Raw genomic sequence first — 16932 nt, forward strand, 5'->3', positions numbered from 1 at the left:
GGCGCGAATGGTCAGGAGAAACGAGAGTCTGTCAATGATTTTCGGACTTATCCAATTGAATATCGGGTTCTGCTGTTACGAGTCCGTTTACCCGCTTTAAGACTTCTCTATTAGCGGTCTTTGTCAAGATGAGCTGTCCACTTAGCTGTGAAATTTCATCAAAACTATCATATAAATCAGCGACTTCTTTTTTAAGTTTCTTCTTTATGCGAGTCTTTTCTCTCATTTCCTTCTCATTCTTGGTGGAGAAGCGATTACTGGCCGTTGAGTTTAAGTATAAGAAGGAGATGAGAGAAGGGACTCGCTTAAAGAAGAAACTTAAAAAAAATATCGCTGATTTGTATGATAGTTTTGATGAAATTTCACAGCTAAGCAGATGGCTCATCTTGATAAAGACCGTTAGTAGAGAAGCCTTAAGACGGGTAAACGGACTCGTAACAGCTGAACCCGATGTTCAATTGGATAGGTCCGGAAATCATTGACAAACTCTCATTTCTCCTGAACATTCGCGCCTTTTTCTTTTATTTCAATAAACATATGGAAACATAAATTATTATAATTATTTAATAATTATAATTTTATAAATATATATTATTAATATATCAAAATGTTTATAAATTTTAATTTTATAATACACTTGTTTATTTTTATTTTTAGAATTTCCAAACACACCTAATATATTATTAGATTATGCAATTATCCCATTAACAAGCAAGATCACTCTCATATTATTATTGCGAAATATTTTATTTTGATATTAAAAAGTGATTAATCCGCAAAAAATTAATGCCTACGCTCTTTTTTTCTCCCCAAGATTTAAGTGCAAACGTGACTAATAATCATAAGTATGTTCAATAATTTTTAAATTGGATATAATATAATATAGTACAGCATCTTATAACATATTAGATTCATTTATAATTAGAAAATTAATTATAAATTTATACTCCCAAGCTTTATTTATTTTATTGAAAATATTTTTTTGAAAAATATTAATCATATTTTCTAACCTTTAAGCACACAGTAAAATGACTAATTGAAAATATTTTTTTAATTAAACAAAAAATTAAATTATTATTTTTTAAAATATCTCTTAAAAATATAATTTTTCATTTTTTAAAATTTATTAATCTTATTAAAATATAAAAATATTTATACATACATAATATAAATATATACCATTAATTTAATATTACAACTAAATAACAAAAAATATTTTTTCAAAAAACATTTTTCATAAAAAAACGTTTTCCATATACACAAATGAAGCCTAAAATTAATCACAGATAACAAAGTTTATATCATAAATTGAACTGATAAGTCATGGTTTAATAGCATATATCCACTTTATTGAGGGTAAGCAAATTCGACCCTGCGCTTCATGCGATCTCTGAATCTAGTATTCTTTCAATGCCGTATTAAGAAGCACCAAGTCTGATCCATTCTCACTTATGCAAAAATAAGTTTTGAATAATCAACAAGAGAGTATTGCTTCCTTTAGATGGCTTTTCATTCATAGATTATAGTTCAAGTAGATGGGAAACAAATGATTTAAGTTACAAGTCCCTACTGTCATCTGTACACCTACAACACAAAATGCATGCAACTTTAGGCTAACCAGTCAGAAATGGGTAAACCAGTCAGATTCCATGCCAAAATTAATAAATGTACGCAGCAATTGTTATTAGGTTAACCAGTACCACTCTTGGTAGTGCATTGTGGTTAGGTCCTGTATGTCACCTTTCCTTGCTTCCACCTGGAGAAGCATCTCGTTTTCTCAGCTTTGTCAAGATGTAAGCCATGGCAACTTTAGCACCCAGGCTAGAGTGTCCATGGGTCAAGCAGACAACACCACCAAGAAGAAGCAAACCATTTGCCAAAACTTTCCTTGATGGCCTTCTAAGGAATGTCCTCTCTTTGGTTCCGTCAATAACCAATCCATCCATGGCAGTCACTGCAGGAGTTGCTGGAGTATCCACAACAATGTTCATTTGTTCTAATCCTTGTGGAACCTATGTATATATGAAAATATTGGCCATTAACACCAAAGACAAGGAGGATGTAAAACAAAATACATTGACTATCTCCAGAACATGGAAAAATCATTGATTCTTTATTGTACCTTGAACAGGCAGTAATAGGACTGTGCCTTGATTCAATCAATGTTTTTGAAAAACCATTAAGCTATAATACATTTGATGACAATTAAATTTTGAAACACACAGAAACGTGTTGGTAAAAATCCTAAGATTACAAACTGTTCAGATGGCAGAATGCTGCCGCTACATCACAGATAAATTCTTTATGATGTTTCAATATCAGAAAACATTGCTAGTCTCACCTTCTGGATCAGAGACACTGCAGTAACAGCAGGAACCATCCGAAGATGACTGATTGCATCGTACTTGTGCAGTGCATTATCCATCTTACAGACATAACTCCATATGCCCCTAGAGAAAGCCAACTTCGCCATCTCCACATTTAAACCAGCATCTTCTTGATGACACATTTTGATCTCACAGGCATTTCTACCAGGTACTGAATGATATAAATGTATCAAGGAAAAAAAAGTAGTAGATGTAAATCTTGCACTTGGTGATTTGAAGGATGAAAGAAAGATTAATATTTTGCATAAGTCAAGCTTCCCCAGTATAGACAAATCCAGATTTTGAGAAAACCAAACTCCAACAAGAAATGTACTTGCCTTTCCTAATTCTCCAACCAGATCTAAAGAAACGCACCCGTACATACTTTCTCTGCCGAGGTACTAATGGATGCTCACATTCCTAATCAAGGTCATAAAAATTATTTTTTTTTTTAAATGTTATTAAGCTTACAAAAGATTCAATAGATCAAAAGTGTCAGAAATTCCTCAAACACAGTGGAAGAACAAGCTGAATACAACCAAACCAAATTTTTTTTTTTTTTGTTTCCAAGCCACAATTCCACTAACAATCAATTTCTTCTTTTAGAAAACCATTATTGCAACTTGTTTTCTTTCCACCACCACAAAACATATTAATACTCGAAAGCAAAACATATAATCATCATTATCACATGGCATATCCATGAATGTCTGTTGAAAGTCCTAAGCTGGTTCAGTACATTCAACATTTTAGGTTCCAAAGATTGAAGAGGAAAAGAAAGTCTAGACCACGACCAAACGGAAGTGGAAGTATGCACACTTGCAAATCCACAGCCACAGTACAGACCAAATTATGGATTGAAAAAGCCCCTTTTTTTTCATTCTTCATTGACTCAAAATTATGCGAAACATAAGCAACCAAAGGAGATAACAAGTCTCTGGAACATGTACAAGGAAAGTGAGGAATAAGAAAGAGCTTTAAGTTAGCCATGCAAGGAGATAAGGATAGTAGTTTAGAAAGTTCAAAATAAGAGAAAAGGCTAAGTGGACTGATTTGAAATGAACTGGATAAAAGCTGCTAACATCAGGATTTGAGGCAAGATTCAAAAGCCAACCAGTAAAATTTCAAACGCTAAAATCTAAAATATAGAAATTATTGAACTAAAACTGAAGTGATCGGCTCAGTTAACTTTATTATTTTTTTTTTTTTTTTTTTTTTTGCTGCAGTTCTGCAGTTCCAATTTGGTTTTCCAGTCATCCCCCATTTTTTATCACCTCTATTGCAGAATAATTAAAGCTTAATCTTTTCCCCTAAAACATGGAAAATTTCTGTTTCAAAGTTAAATGTCCTATCCCAGATTAACGATTTGTGCATTGCACATGCATGTTAAAGTTAAAAAAGATGATGAATTTTTTAGTCCCGTGCATTATCAAAACAAACATCTAAAAGAACAAGTAACTTAAGCATATTCCAGCATAATACAAGCAAACAAAAGTATCTTTAGATGTTATTATGTGTCAACGCTCTTGACCAATAACTTGTCCAATGTTTGTTCATTGTTTGACCATAAAAATACTGAAATAGAATGGGCTAGATAAGGGTCATAATGATGAGTGATATCAGAGATGTGCAAGCTATTTTAGATTTTTAGTGAAGAATATCTATAACAATACCAAATACAGATTGATAACCAAAGACAATAAATTACATTTCCAAACTGAATGCAGCAAATGACTACCTTAATAAAGCAGTAGAATGTTTTATCTTTTCCTTCCCATAATCTCCAGGCCAATATGTATTCCCTGGGTGTCAAGAGTGGAAATTTTTTTATAGTGCAACCAACTTCAGTGCCATTGGTTTTATCCACCTCCAGCTGCTTATGTTCAACCAAGGTATTGTCCCACTGCTTTCTGTAGTCATTATCCATGTAAAAGTCCTTAAGAATCTCTGGGGAGCAATTTTCAAATACTGTCACACTCAAGTATTTAAGGGGAGCATCCTGCAAGCAACATGCGAAAGCACCTATATCTTAAACATTTTTAGATTTCTTAACCAATAAAAGAAAAACGAATTTGAATGGAGATTGTAATCATTTGTCATCCCACTCAAAGAAATGAACTGATAAAAAGTACAAGAATCAAGACAGAGGCTAAAATATGCAACAAAGTGCATCCTACTCCTATGTCCCAAAGCAAAGGAGAAAGCTGCAAGCAAAACATACATGGAACATTGTTTTTCTTCAAGAATGTAATGAACAGATATAGACAAGTAGCAATAACATATCACAAGAATGCCGGTGTTTGCAAGAGAGATAGATGCATTACTCAATGAGTTGATGCTAAATTATAGAAAAATGTTACACTAAAAGACCCAATATATAATGACGGCTTCAGAAAAATCTCAAGTTCTGATGATAAAAATAAAATAAATTAAAATTAAAAAAAAAAAGAGTAGAGATATTTAAATCAATATGGCAACAACACAGCAAGAATCAGAATGTCTTGTAATCTAAAGACTGAGAACAGTAGTTCATAACATTCAGAGAGAGAGAGAGAGAGAGAGAGAGAGAGAGAGTAATTCATGATCAGTTACTGTAATCCAGATACATAGAGTACAAGAAGCATAACCTTAGGTTTGCAGCATTTTGCACTGTAGGATAGAAGATTCTTTCTCTTATCGATGACATTTTCCCATTTCTCATTCTCTGGGAGCCTCTCATCCAAATTATCTATTAAAATCTTTAAATCTGCTTCTGATACAACCTCTGAGATTCTGCAGAAGTATAGAAATTGCACGTCAACAGAACAATTGAGTTATTGAAAAGCATCACACTTATGCACCATGCCACAGTAGAAAGAAATTTTTCTCAGTGCGATGAATATACGCACCAAGGTCGAAAAAAAAGAAGTAAACGTAAGATAATTGAGATAAGCCCAAAGATAAATTTTAAAATTAATTAATTAATTAATTGAAAAGGAAAGAATGAAAGAAAGAAAGAAAGAAAGAAAATGTGAAATTGTGAATTCCATGCAGCAGAATATATTGTTAGAAAACTAAAAACAGATGAAAAACGCATATATTTACAAGCAAATTAAAAAGAGACATCGAAGACTTGGTACTGAAGATTGTAGAAAAATTTCTAAATACTCCAACTCGACAACAGCAACATAATAAATTCCGACTAAGATTAATCAACAATTGAAAGAAATTATGATAAAAAAAAATCTATCAGTATTCAGTAGGTAGAAAATTTCTTCAAAACCTAATTCAGGCATCAAAGATACGAAATTGGGTTTTTTTTTATTAAAAATATGAAGATAAAGGGAGTAGAGTACCGGAATTGGAGGTTCCCAGAGGGAGAAACGGAAGCACAGGAGGCAGAGGCAACAGAAGGAACAGAAAGGGGATGGCGTTTAGAGGATGAGGGAGATAGGACGTAGAGGAAGAAGGTCTTAGCAGAGTGGAAGAAGAGGATAACAAGGAGAGCAATGAGAGTGGCCCATCCATATCCCCAAAAATGCGTTGAAGATACTTCATCGAAATTAGCCATCTTGCATGTATTCGCTAATCCCTCTCTGGTGTTTTAGTTTTGAGAGTCGGATAAAGGGTAGGGATTTGCATTTTGCTTGCAGGAGGAGTTTTCCGCCAACATCTTACGGCTTTCTCACCCCTCGACTATCTGCGGATCGAATTTCAGAGGTCCGCACACCTCAGGGGTAATATGGTCTTTCATTTTACTTAGGTTATTTACACAAAAATTATTTTTTTAAGAAAATAAAAAAAAAAGTATTACCTCAAGGAGTAGTAAAAAATACTTCAAAAAAAAATTTAAAAAGGAGGAAAGTTCAAATCACTCCCTATACTTTTATCTGATATTCAATTTAGTCTAAAATTAGTTTTTTTTTCTTTTTAATTTTAATCTAATTAATTCACACCCTTTTAATTTAAGATTAAGCCTCTCAGCCTAATTATCACTCCTCCCATCAGTGTTCAACCCAACTTTTGCTCCTCCCAATTTGCCCTAGCACCTTTGAAAAAGAAAAAAAAAAATTAGCACTAGCACCAGCACAAGCAACACTAACAACAACAATAGCGAAGTTTTCTCCTTTGCTTTGAATCCACATTATTTACCAGGTTATGACTCAAGATTTTTTTTTCTTTTTTGGCTTTTTATATATGGGTCACAGATGAATCTTTCTCCCTTTCTTTTAATTCCCTTCAGATTGTCAAAATGGTTTGATTTGGGTCTCTACCATCTCCTCATCGCGCCACTATAGCAGGCATCCTTCTTGTGACTTCCAACTGAAGAAATTTCCTCAGTGGTAATGGACAAGAGAATGGGAAGGAGACGGATAAGAGAATGATGATGGAGATGAGATAAGTAAACTGATTATTGTGCTTTGGTAAAATAGTGGTGTTTTAAGTTGTTGATATCTTGAAAATTGAGGTAAGCCTAGGGTTTAATTTGGTTGGGAGAAATTGACATCAGTTACAGTTGAAGGAAGATTTAGAAGAGAAGGCCAGCAAAAAGGATGTAAATAGACTTAAATAAAAAAAAATTATTTGGCTTAATTTAATTAAATATTAAAGACATTTAATAAAGTCAAGTTTAATTTCTACTTTTCCGATCCCCCGACATTGGACAATAATATAGGGGCGATTGGAGCTTTGTTCCTATTTCTAATATACTTGCTTGCTTGTTGTAAGTTTTTAATTTGGACCGGATGATTTTGGATTTGATCATTATCCACTGACCCAAAAAAAAAAAAAGAAAAATTGCGTTTGATCAAATCCTTGGAAAACTATTTTTTGCCTGTCATTGTCATGGATGGATAAGAGTTGTTGATAAATTTGATAATGGATAGGCGGATGGTCTCTCTCTCTCTCTCTCTCTCTCCAGTTGACTGCGCCTGAGATGACTGATTACTTAGACCCTGGTTATCATACTGTACTAGCAATAATTCAAATGCAGCACACGCAAATACAACGGTGCTTCAACATCTTTTGTTGGTTGTATTCTTTCATTCAACTGCCTGAAGCTAAAAAGTTGAGCTAGTTTTACAAACGCAAGATCTCAGCCAGTATATTACCATCGCTACTCTCCCCCAAAAACCAAAGACAATGACAATGAAACAAACAAGAAAACTCATTACTACAGGTAAAATGCAACACTCTCAACCCACATATCATACATGAAGCACATCGGCCCCACACCGGCCCCATACAACTCATAACACCTTTCATTCATGTACAGATACACCAACGCAATCCGTCAGAACAGGGCCCCCCTCAAATCTCACCCTATTGATGTCTTCCTAACCTGTCTTGGTAGAAGAAACGCCTGGTATTGCATCTTCTGCCTTAACTCTGTTGGAGCTATCTGAGACACAGCTGGCTTTATCAGTAACAGGGCCTTCTTTGCTAGACCCTTCCAAGCAGACAACTTGAGCAAAACTCTTGGACATCTGCTTGATTAAATCACTGGATAATGCAATGGCATTTCTGTGCTCATTTGCTCCAACTACACCAGCAGCCATTGGACTCACTTGCTGTCTAGCCTTTCGTTCTTGCATAGCCTTCTGTCTGTCTTCATAAAAGTCAAAATCATCCAGGATCGACATGTCAGCTTCATAGTTCTTGAAAATGTTCAACATCTCAACACCCTGCTCCAATTTCACCTGCAACATTGTATATTTGATATTTTGGCGTAAACAAGCAGAAGAAAGAAAATTCTTATTGAGAACTATTACATGAAGCAAGTTCATCCAGCCAAAAAGCACATTATCTATCTGTGCAAAAACAAAATCTAAATATCTAGCATAAATTGGTAAAAAACACAGTATGATTACATGTGAAAAACAAAAAGTGAGAAAAACTTTTGGATTAGGAGATTTTTCAGAGAAGTAGAGAGAGTATTCAATAAGCTTAAGAAACCTGAAGGGGAGTATGGGCTATATTTTTAGGTGGATTGCTGTAAAGATACGAAAAATGTGTGCCAATTTAATACCAGGTCATCCCTAAATCAACAAAAATATAAGTAATTGCCATCACTTATACTCAGAAAGGAATTCCTACCTCCTGCGTGTCTCGACTGTTAGTGACAGGTTTGTTGTCATTATTTTCCAACACAATGTGACGGAACTGACTGTTTGGGACATCTTTAATAATATGCCACTTCACAGGGAACTGCCCACTCCACTTATCTTGCTGCCAGTAATCCACACTCTTGTCAAAATCAACGGGCCCAACCATTTCAGCCACCCCACAGAACTGAGCACTAGCATTCACCTGCATAAAAGAATAATGACTAGATTTGCAAGAAGATTATAAAATATCAAAAGCAAGCAACAAGATTAGAAGTACAGAAGTACAGAACAAAGATAAAGAAGAAACTAAAGTTTCCCTCAGACTTTGAGAGGGCTCAATTCCAAACTTCTGATAACTAGAAATCTAAACGCATTACAAAAGATGCCTACACAAAAAGAAGCAAATAGACTGCACACATTTTGTCAAAATAGATGTAAATAATGGAGCCAAAACCACCACTTTTTTCTTAGAAAAGTATTCTTCAGGACTGACAAAAAGATGTCTATGAAAATGCAACTGAAAAAATAAACTGACATCAGTCTGAGTAACTGAAATTGACATATTTAAGGAGTTCCAAACCAAAAAGGGGTTCATCATTTTTCCTTTTCCTAGACTCTAGAACTGCACTGAAATAAATGGAGCCCAAGGAACAGTTTATTTGAGTGGCTTCATTCATCAGGAATCACCTAATCATCATCATCATTTCAAGTGTTGCAACTCAATTCATCTTCAACTTAACCTGCTATTCTATGAGCATTGAGAGTCAGATATTTACCGAAAAGAAGAGGAAAACTGGGCAAGGGTCTTGCTTTTCCTTACATTCACGATAAGCAGCATCCAATTTTCTGTTCCCATTTGGTGTGCTGGCCCAGACACCATATTTGATGCTCTTGTGGACATTATCTTCACTGTATGATTTGATGATAAAGAATTTAGCGTCCTTGTATTCAGTGACAAAATCTGGTCGGTTATACAGCTCAACATGAATCTTCGCAGTGGATTTGCTATATTTGTTATTATCAACAGAAGAAGTGTGTTCAGCTGTATTTTGACTCTTAGGCTTTGAGGCCCTTGGTCCTCGGTTTTGCTCACTAAGGATATCAAGACTACCATTACAGCCGCATAGAGAAGTACTGGCCCTCCCCAGCCGCCTGCTGTTTTCATGGGAAAGCCAGCCCCTGCTGTTCGTCCCTAAACTAGAAATGGAAGCACTCCCAAATCCAGATCCCTGATTTAAACCACTGTGCATGTAGCCTCTAGTGTAGGAGTTTGAACCAGATCCAATGCCATAAAATGATCTTTGTTGTTGAGATGCCTACAAAAACAAAAACAATTTGTCAGCATCCATTCTAAAACCACAAGCCTACCTCATTAGACTATGCTCCAGAGGATGATGCTAGTGTTCACCACTTCCCACTATCAACAATAATAATGCCAAAGTCACGCGAACACGAAATATAAGCCAAAGTTGCTATCATGGCAACAAATGTATGAAAAAGCAAGCCAAGTCTGTTGGGGAGATCATCATATTGATCAAGACCAATCATCCTACAGATTAAAGTACAAAATACAATATAAACATTGAATTTCATCATTCAAATCTGGTTAAATCATAAAAAGGCTTAGACACATTGTTAAGGATACTCTATTATCATATGCACACAACCTTTATCACAACAGCACAGAATAATATGTTGCTATATTTGAATTCCAAAGAATCAAGATAACCAACCCCATGACCGTGAGATGACACAATGGAAATTTTTGCCCCCAAAAAGCCATTATGGCTTGACATAGTTATTGATAACAAATGGGAAAACAATGGCCCTTTTGAAAAATAAAGCTAAGAATCAGAATCACGGCACCCTAGGACCGCTAAATTGTCTACATGCCGTCATGCACTGCATACTTGTAATACTAATTCAGATAGTATATAAATAAATCATTATAACTTTTTGGCACAAATTCAATCCATTAAAATAACACATGCTTGCTTATACAGCTTGCCAATTTATACATATTCAATACAAATAGAAGAAAAGGATGCACATTATACTTCGTCAGGAAAATAAAGGGGCAAGCATGAGATCCCCAGAGAACATGCAACAATAAAAATAAAGTGGCAAGAGAACAAACCATTCCAACATTATGCCCATATGACCCAAAAGTGCCAATTGGCTGTGGAGAAACTGCAGGTGATAAGGGAGTCAAGGGCCTATGTCTATCAGAGGGCTTGGACCAATCTGACCAAAGTCCTCCAGACCTCAGTCCATCAAACCCCTGTTGCAAATCATGAAAACCAAGGGTACCAAGATTCCCAGGAAAATTGCCTCCACCAAAGGATCCTAGAAGAGGAGGATAACTAGGCCTTGGTCCAAAAAGCATGTTATCACCTTGTTGGTCAACACTTGCTAAGGTGTCTGGTTGTGAAACTGGTGTTGGTGAAGTAATATATGGCGTACTAGGAGGACCTAATTGCTGGTAATAAGGGCCAGAAAATGGAAATTGCTGGGGGGAGTATAACTGAGCATCACCACCTACAGAAGGCAAAGGTGTTGTGACTGGAGAATATGGTCCATATGGCATTTGCGGACCATAGCCAAATCCAGCATGGAATAAAATGGAACCATTGTCATTGTAGACGCCCTAATTAAGATCAAAGTTAGTGAAGAATATAGCAAGTGTAATCTATGCAAGAACGTGTAAAAAGATGCAGGGTAGAAAAGCACTCACAGATGATCCAATTTCTAACCCTTCAGTATTGACATATGGAGGATATTCATCCCATTCACCAATGGCATTATCATAACCTGGTTGATACCATAAATAAGAAATAGCTCATTGATTAATTTATATAAGACATTAACACAAGTACAAGAATCACTGAGCTCAATTTGGAAGGGTTGCTGGTCAGATATGGGGCCAGTTTTGCCAAACTCATACCCAACCCACTATATAATATCATTACTCATCCATGATCCACCTCAGGTTCAGGGTAAGGCATGTATCAGTTGTCTCTATTTTTCCTTTTCATTCATTATTTTTTCCAAATACATAAGATTTTTTTTTTTCATTTCCACCTCTACATGTATGTCCATACTTTTTTCACCTTTTATCTATGGTTAAAAATTCATAAAATATAAATTAATTAAGATATCTACAAAAAAATGTTATATATAAACATGTCAGATCCAGGTCAACTTCCCCCATTATTTCCTCCACCATCTAACAACAGTGTAGGTATTAAATGGAGTGGGAATTATGCAGAGATGAATAGCTTCCTAAGTTCAAGGGATCTGAATTGGACTAGACAAATGTAAAACTAACCTCTATAGTAGAATGCTTGTGCCTGAGGGGCATAAACATTAGAAGGATAGATGGTACGATCTCCAGGTGAACCAAAAGGCCCCAAGTGACCAGTGATGTCCCTCCGGTGACCTATAATGGCAGTATCCTGAGAGGAATTGGGAGAAACTGATGTCTCATTTTTTGCAGAAAGAGGCTGATAAGAGTTAACAAATAAGAGTTGTCACTAAAAATATTTTCTTTAAACTGATCCACATAGAAGCAAACAATAAATCAATTGAGATTAAAAGTATATATAACTACCCGCTCCTTCATGTTATCTGGTTCAACAGGTTTCTCTTCTGCATCCATGATCAGTATGCTCAGAGACTTAGTAGAGTCTTAGAAACACAAGCAGTACAAATTATTGACCAACCAAAGCTAAAAGAATGGATGGCAAAACATGACATATCCATATGTGCACACCCATGCACACTTGATAAATAGAAGAACAAGAATATTTCAAAGTGAAAAGCAATCATGTATACCAAATACTCTTAGCACTATGTAAAATAATAATAATAATAATAATAATAATAATAATAATAATAATAATAATAATAATAATAATAATAGAATGAGAACAAACAATTCTCGTTATGAAGAAAAACGGAAGGCCATCATTAACAACCAAAATCTATAGATGAAACATGCTTTGATCGATTAAAGATCCCAACTTGAAATCTATCTCACAAGGTATCATGCTGAAATCTCAAGCACATAAAATATGTTTTACTCATTACTCCACCAAGAAACCATAAATTCATATATCAATTAGGCATTGTTAACAGCACATAATAGGGCCTAATATACGTGTTTGCACTTCACCAAAACAAGTAACCTTGTTTCTTCTGTCCACAGTCTATGATTCTTCCAAGAGAAAATAATGAGTCAAATTTAATGTTCACATGAATTTGTTTTGATTCATCAGCAAAGAGTTTTTCATTGTTGTGTCCCATTGCCCGTCCTACTTTGGGTATGAGTAAACAACATATGTGACATGAACTGAGTGAACATTTGAATAGAAAATCAATTAAATCCTCACTAAAGACATATATATCTCGAAGGATATCTGATTAATGCTGTATCGAGAGGCTGCTCCAATTCTATTGCCAAATTCTTTTCACCATTTAGTTGTCATAGCGCCTCCAACTTCAATTGAACAAAAACTCCAGACAATACAAATGTTTTTCTTCTCTTAAATAAGTTCACCCCATCTATAATTGCCACAAACATATTAAAACAGAATAGGAAGCTTAGAATTTTATTTAGGAATTTTAATTATTATAGAATTAGGAAATTCAAAGAGTTTTTATTGTTTATGAATTTTATTATTATTAGGTCTATTATTTCCTAATTTATCTTATTTAGTATTCCTAATTAGAGTTGAATTAGGATTTCTATTCCTAATTTGATTAGGATTGTAAGCTCTATAAATAGAGCTAATTTTCTATTATTGAGTAGCTTTGGATTATGATTATTATTGAGATTAAATAAAATTATTGAGAATTAGTTCTCTCTTTTTTAAGGATTGGTCCTTGATTTCTCTTCTTCTTGATTTTTTTTCCCTTTGTTTTACATCAATTTTGGCATCAGAGCCTAAATTCAATCCAAATTTCCATAGCTTCCACAAACTTTCAAAAACTTTTCAACTTGTGTTCTAACCTCTTTCAAAATTTCTTTCGTTTTCCCAGTCAAAATTTTCATTCTGCCTTTAAAATATATACTGTCTAGTTTACTATTTATTATAAAAAAAAAAAAATCCAAAAGCCAGAAATAAATTTTCCGATCATCTGACTCCCATGCCCTTCTTTGACCGCCGATCTATCCATCCAATTGTCGGAAGTACTGTCTGCTGCCCCTGACACCAATTCCTTTCAGGTTGGGTCAGATCCAACTCTTGAACCCGCCACAGCTTGAAGTAAATCTCACGTAGCTTACTCTAAGTTGTGTTGCACTGGATTCCATTCTCTGTTGCTCTCCTTTGCCTCTCACATCACTCTCCACCAGCAGATTGTGCCACAACTAAAAGGAGAAGTTGGAGTTTTCTTGGATGAGGTATGCTTCTTTAATTTGAATACCATGTGGTGGACCGATAATGAAAGACTACATAATGAAATTACTAATTTTAAGGTACAATCAAATGAATTATGAAATACAATTCAAAGAATACAAGCTGAAATCGATAACTATTATGAGCAACTTAACAAAATATCTTATTTGATAGATTACATGGCAGTCCTAATTATGCTCCTTACAATTTATTTGATGAGTATCAAGATATACGAATAATATTACAATATAGGGAGAGAGCACTTGAAGAATGTAAGAATGAGTATCATGGTTAACAGGCTCATCAACAAGTTAAGGATAAAGAACTTGAATGTTTTGAAGCATGGAAAGAAGCACAATTGATTCAATTGAGAGAACAGTTGGATACAATAAAAAGTATTGCAAATATAAAGGCAAAAAGTTTTGAAAAAGTAAGGCAATAAGAAGAGAAGCTTGAATTTGAAAAACAACTTGAGGTTGAAGAAGAAATTGAAGAATCTGAAGATTTGAGAACTAAACATACACCTGTTGAAGGGCCTATTCTAGAGCAAGAAACTGATGAGACTATTCAAGTCATGGAAACTTTAATAGAGATTGAAGAAAATCAAGTTATTCCTAATGATCTGAAAAGCCTTTCAAATGTTAATAAGCTTGATTTTATTTGTCCAGATCCTTTTAGAGATGCAAAGAAAAGCACGAAGTACTTGATTTCAAGCTTGTTGCTACCATACAAGAATGAAGAGTTGATTGTTCTCCTAATGCAAATTCTGATTCTCTCGCACTTCAAGACTCGAGGTCGAGTTTTTTCCAACCAAGGGAAAATAATGCAGAATAGGAAGCTTAGAATTTTATTTAGGAATTTTAATTATTATAGAATTATAAAATTTAAAGAGTTTTTATTGTTTAAAAATTTTATTATTATTAGGTCTATTATTTCCTAATTTATCTTATTTAGTATTCCTAATTAGAGTTGAATTAGTATTTCTATTCCTAATTTGACTAGGGTTGTAAGCTCTATAAATAGAGCTAATTTTCTATTATTGAGTAGTTTTGGATTATGATTATTATTGAGATTAAATAAAATTATTAAGAATTAGTTCTCTCTTTTTTAAGGATTGGTCCTTGATTTCTCTTCTTCTTGATTTTTTTTCCCTTTGTTCTACATCACATATTCACCCCATCTATAATTGCCACAAACATAACTTGCCCTGACAACATAATCAACTTAATACCTCATCAAGTAAACCTTTCATGGCACAATATCAACCCCTCATTTAGATATGCTTGCTTCATAGTGATTTACTTTCTAATTGAATAACATTATTATCAGTTATCACATAACACTGATGGTCTTGAATCATCTAATGCAATTCTTATTGCCTTTTAATGTTTGACCAGATCGCAGCAATTCACCTATCCTATGGATTCATTCAATATTCTCTTCTATTCCCTCTCAATGGTAAGATCAGTACATAATCGTATCAAATCTGCAAAACATATAGGAAAAGGAGACTGCGCTAAGATGTTCAGCAGGCTGTTGCTCCACAATTGCCCTAATTCTGAATCCACAAAATTGACATCCAATATATATCTATTTAAGGCTACTAAAAACAATGGATAAAGTGATCTGATCAGGCACATCCATCCATCCATCCATCTCCTGCAAGATACTTCGATTACACAAATATATGGATTCAATAACTAAATTTGACTTCAATCCATATCCATTTGACACAAAATATACAAGTGTATGATAAAAGAAAACCTAGAATTTACGGTAATTCTGGTCACCTCACAATATCCACATATCAGATCTCAGCACAAAACACCCATCTATCTCCCTGAAGCACAGATCAAAGTCTGCTGCCACATCTAAATTCTATCAAGTCACAAGATAACTAGTTAGCAGCCTCTAGGCCATGAAAACCAAGGAACCCCAAAATACAATCACGTCATAGAAAGTAGACATACATTCAAAGTCCGAAATGAAAAAGAAGATTGATATCTATTCCAAAAGAACCCATCAAATGAACAAGAATTGAAGGAAGATATCTTCCAACTAATTGACTTTCCATAAGAAAGATGGAGAAATAATTTGGACGCATCAAATCAAAACGAGAGGGACGAGGGGACATAGAGAAAGCTAGAATTAGATCAAAGATCAAGATTTCAAGTAGTATGTAAATATGTGTTATGGGTAGGTGGGACAGTGGAGGTACCAGTGGTACGATCTGGATTTTGTGATTGGGTTGCCGCCATGAATCACAGGAGGATCTCTTCAAAACTGCCACCAGAATCTAAGCTAGAGTCACACAACAGTATCTATGTAAATACATAGATCTGATAGTATATCTGTGTATATATTTACACCGTTTGGAAATCTGGAAAAGCGAGAGAAAGAAAATAAGCTGTGTAAAATAAAAGTGAAATTGTGACTTTTTTTGGGTTTTGAGAAGCCAAGGGAAAATAGAGAGAGAGAGAGAGAGGAAGGATAACTGTTTTTGATGATATGTATTTATAGTTATATACTAAAATGTAAATTTAAAATTTTAGGGTACATTGATAATTTTTAAAATATATATATTTTTTATTTTCTTTTCTTTTAAAAAAATAAATTATTTTTATTTTTATTTATAAAAAAAAATCATTTTCCTTCCTCCCATTATCATTATGTAGCGAAACATAGTATTTAAACGAAGATATACAGATGGTCAGTGTGTAATTATCTTGCCAAAGAGTGAACAAAAAGAAGTTTCTTGTTAAAATTTTATTTTAATTTAATAATATACGGTTAAAACAAAATAGAAAATATTTTTTTTAAAAATTGTTACTAAAGGTAAATCAAATGTGGTGAATTTCTGTAAGTACTGCAGTTAGATGTAGCGTTAACGATGAAGTATAAACAGAGACAATGAATGCCCAGATGTCACGGACACGGAGAAACCAAAATTGTCCTTGGGCTTGGAAGGCGGGAGGTTTTGTACCTTTGTCCAGTTGTTGTTTGGGTAGGGCCGTAGGGGAGTAAATAATACATCTGTTTCTTGAACCCACCTCGTCAACCCCATGAAATATTATCCGATGT

The 16932-nt window shown here is 34.3% G+C and overlaps 2 protein-coding genes and 1 long non-coding RNA gene across 8 annotated transcripts; 1 reads left to right on the top strand and 2 right to left on the bottom strand.

Annotated features, from left to right (window-relative positions):
• Nucleotides 1-1420: 1420 nt before the first annotated feature.
• On the bottom strand, nt 1421-6071 carry LOC110657397 (uncharacterized). Of its 2 annotated transcripts, XM_021814584.2 has the most exons (7): nt 5702-6071; nt 4994-5138; nt 4105-4365; nt 2705-2786; nt 2342-2538; nt 1701-2012; nt 1421-1584 (listed from the first exon to the last, which is right to left on the bottom strand). In XM_021814584.2, the coding sequence occupies exons 1-6, from the start codon at nt 5914-5916 to the stop codon at nt 1737-1739; spliced, it is 1176 nt and encodes a 391-aa protein (XP_021670276.2). In that variant the 5' UTR covers nt 5917-6071; the 3' UTR covers nt 1421-1584; nt 1701-1736. The 2 variants fall into 2 exon arrangements, with proteins under 2 accessions (XP_021670276.2, XP_021670274.2); XM_021814582.2 differs by having other exon boundaries at nt 1421-2012.
• A 28-nt stretch (nt 6072-6099) lies between these two features.
• Nucleotides 6100-6938, top strand: LOC110657398 (uncharacterized). The gene is made up of 2 exons (XR_002495318.2): nt 6100-6500; nt 6589-6938. It is a non-coding gene; the product is annotated as an uncharacterized LOC110657398 (long non-coding RNA).
• A 421-nt stretch (nt 6939-7359) lies between these two features.
• Nucleotides 7360-16343, bottom strand: LOC110657395 (YTH domain-containing protein ECT4). Of its 5 annotated transcripts, XM_021814577.2 has the most exons (9): nt 16070-16343; nt 15642-15729; nt 12063-12139; nt 11781-11955; nt 11187-11263; nt 10590-11099; nt 9229-9768; nt 8442-8654; nt 7360-8044 (listed from the first exon to the last, which is right to left on the bottom strand). In XM_021814577.2, exons 3-9 carry the CDS (start codon nt 12108-12110, stop codon nt 7682-7684), a joined length of 1926 nt encoding a protein of 641 aa, XP_021670269.1. In that variant the 5' UTR covers nt 12111-12139; nt 15642-15729; nt 16070-16343; the 3' UTR covers nt 7360-7681. The 5 variants fall into 5 exon arrangements, with proteins under 5 accessions (XP_021670269.1, XP_021670270.1, XP_021670267.1 ...); XM_021814578.2 differs by lacking the exon at nt 15642-15729 and having other exon boundaries at nt 11781-11907; nt 12063-12100; XM_021814575.2 differs by lacking the exon at nt 15642-15729 and having other exon boundaries at nt 12063-12100.
• Between the last annotated feature and the right edge of the window lie 589 nt (nt 16344-16932).

The sequence above is a fragment of the Hevea brasiliensis genome, chromosome 17 (assembly GCF_030052815.1).
Source record: "Hevea brasiliensis isolate MT/VB/25A 57/8 chromosome 17, ASM3005281v1, whole genome shotgun sequence".
In the NCBI taxonomy this organism is placed as follows: Eukaryota; Viridiplantae; Streptophyta; class Magnoliopsida; order Malpighiales; family Euphorbiaceae; genus Hevea; species Hevea brasiliensis.

What these genes read in the sequence shown, in the direction of transcription:
- LOC110657397 (XM_021814584.2), bottom strand. Translation starts at nt 5,916, where the DNA reads ATGGCTAATTTCGATGAAGTATCTTCAACGCATTTTTGGGGATATGGA. An exon ending in TCTGGGAACCTCCAATTCCG is followed by an intron (nt 5,139 to 5,701) that starts GTACTCTACTCC and finishes ATACTTCTGCAG; the next exon opens with AATCTCAGAGGTTGTATCAG. An exon ending in CAGTGTCTCTGATCCAGAAG is followed by an intron (nt 2,013 to 2,341) that starts GTGAGACTAGCA and finishes ATATATACATAG; the next exon opens with GTTCCACAAGGATTAGAACA.
- LOC110657395 (XM_021814574.2), bottom strand. Translation starts at nt 16,109, where the DNA reads ATGGCGGCAACCCAATCACAAAATCCAGATCGTACCACTG. An exon ending in CAGATAACATGAAGGAGCGG is followed by an intron (nt 11,956 to 12,062) that starts GTAGTTATATAT and finishes AACTCTTATCAG; the next exon opens with CCTCTTTCTGCAAAAAATGA. An exon ending in ACAGTCGAGACACGCAGGAG is followed by an intron (nt 8,045 to 8,441) that starts GTAGGAATTCCT and finishes ACAATGTTGCAG; the next exon opens with GTGAAATTGGAGCAGGGTGT.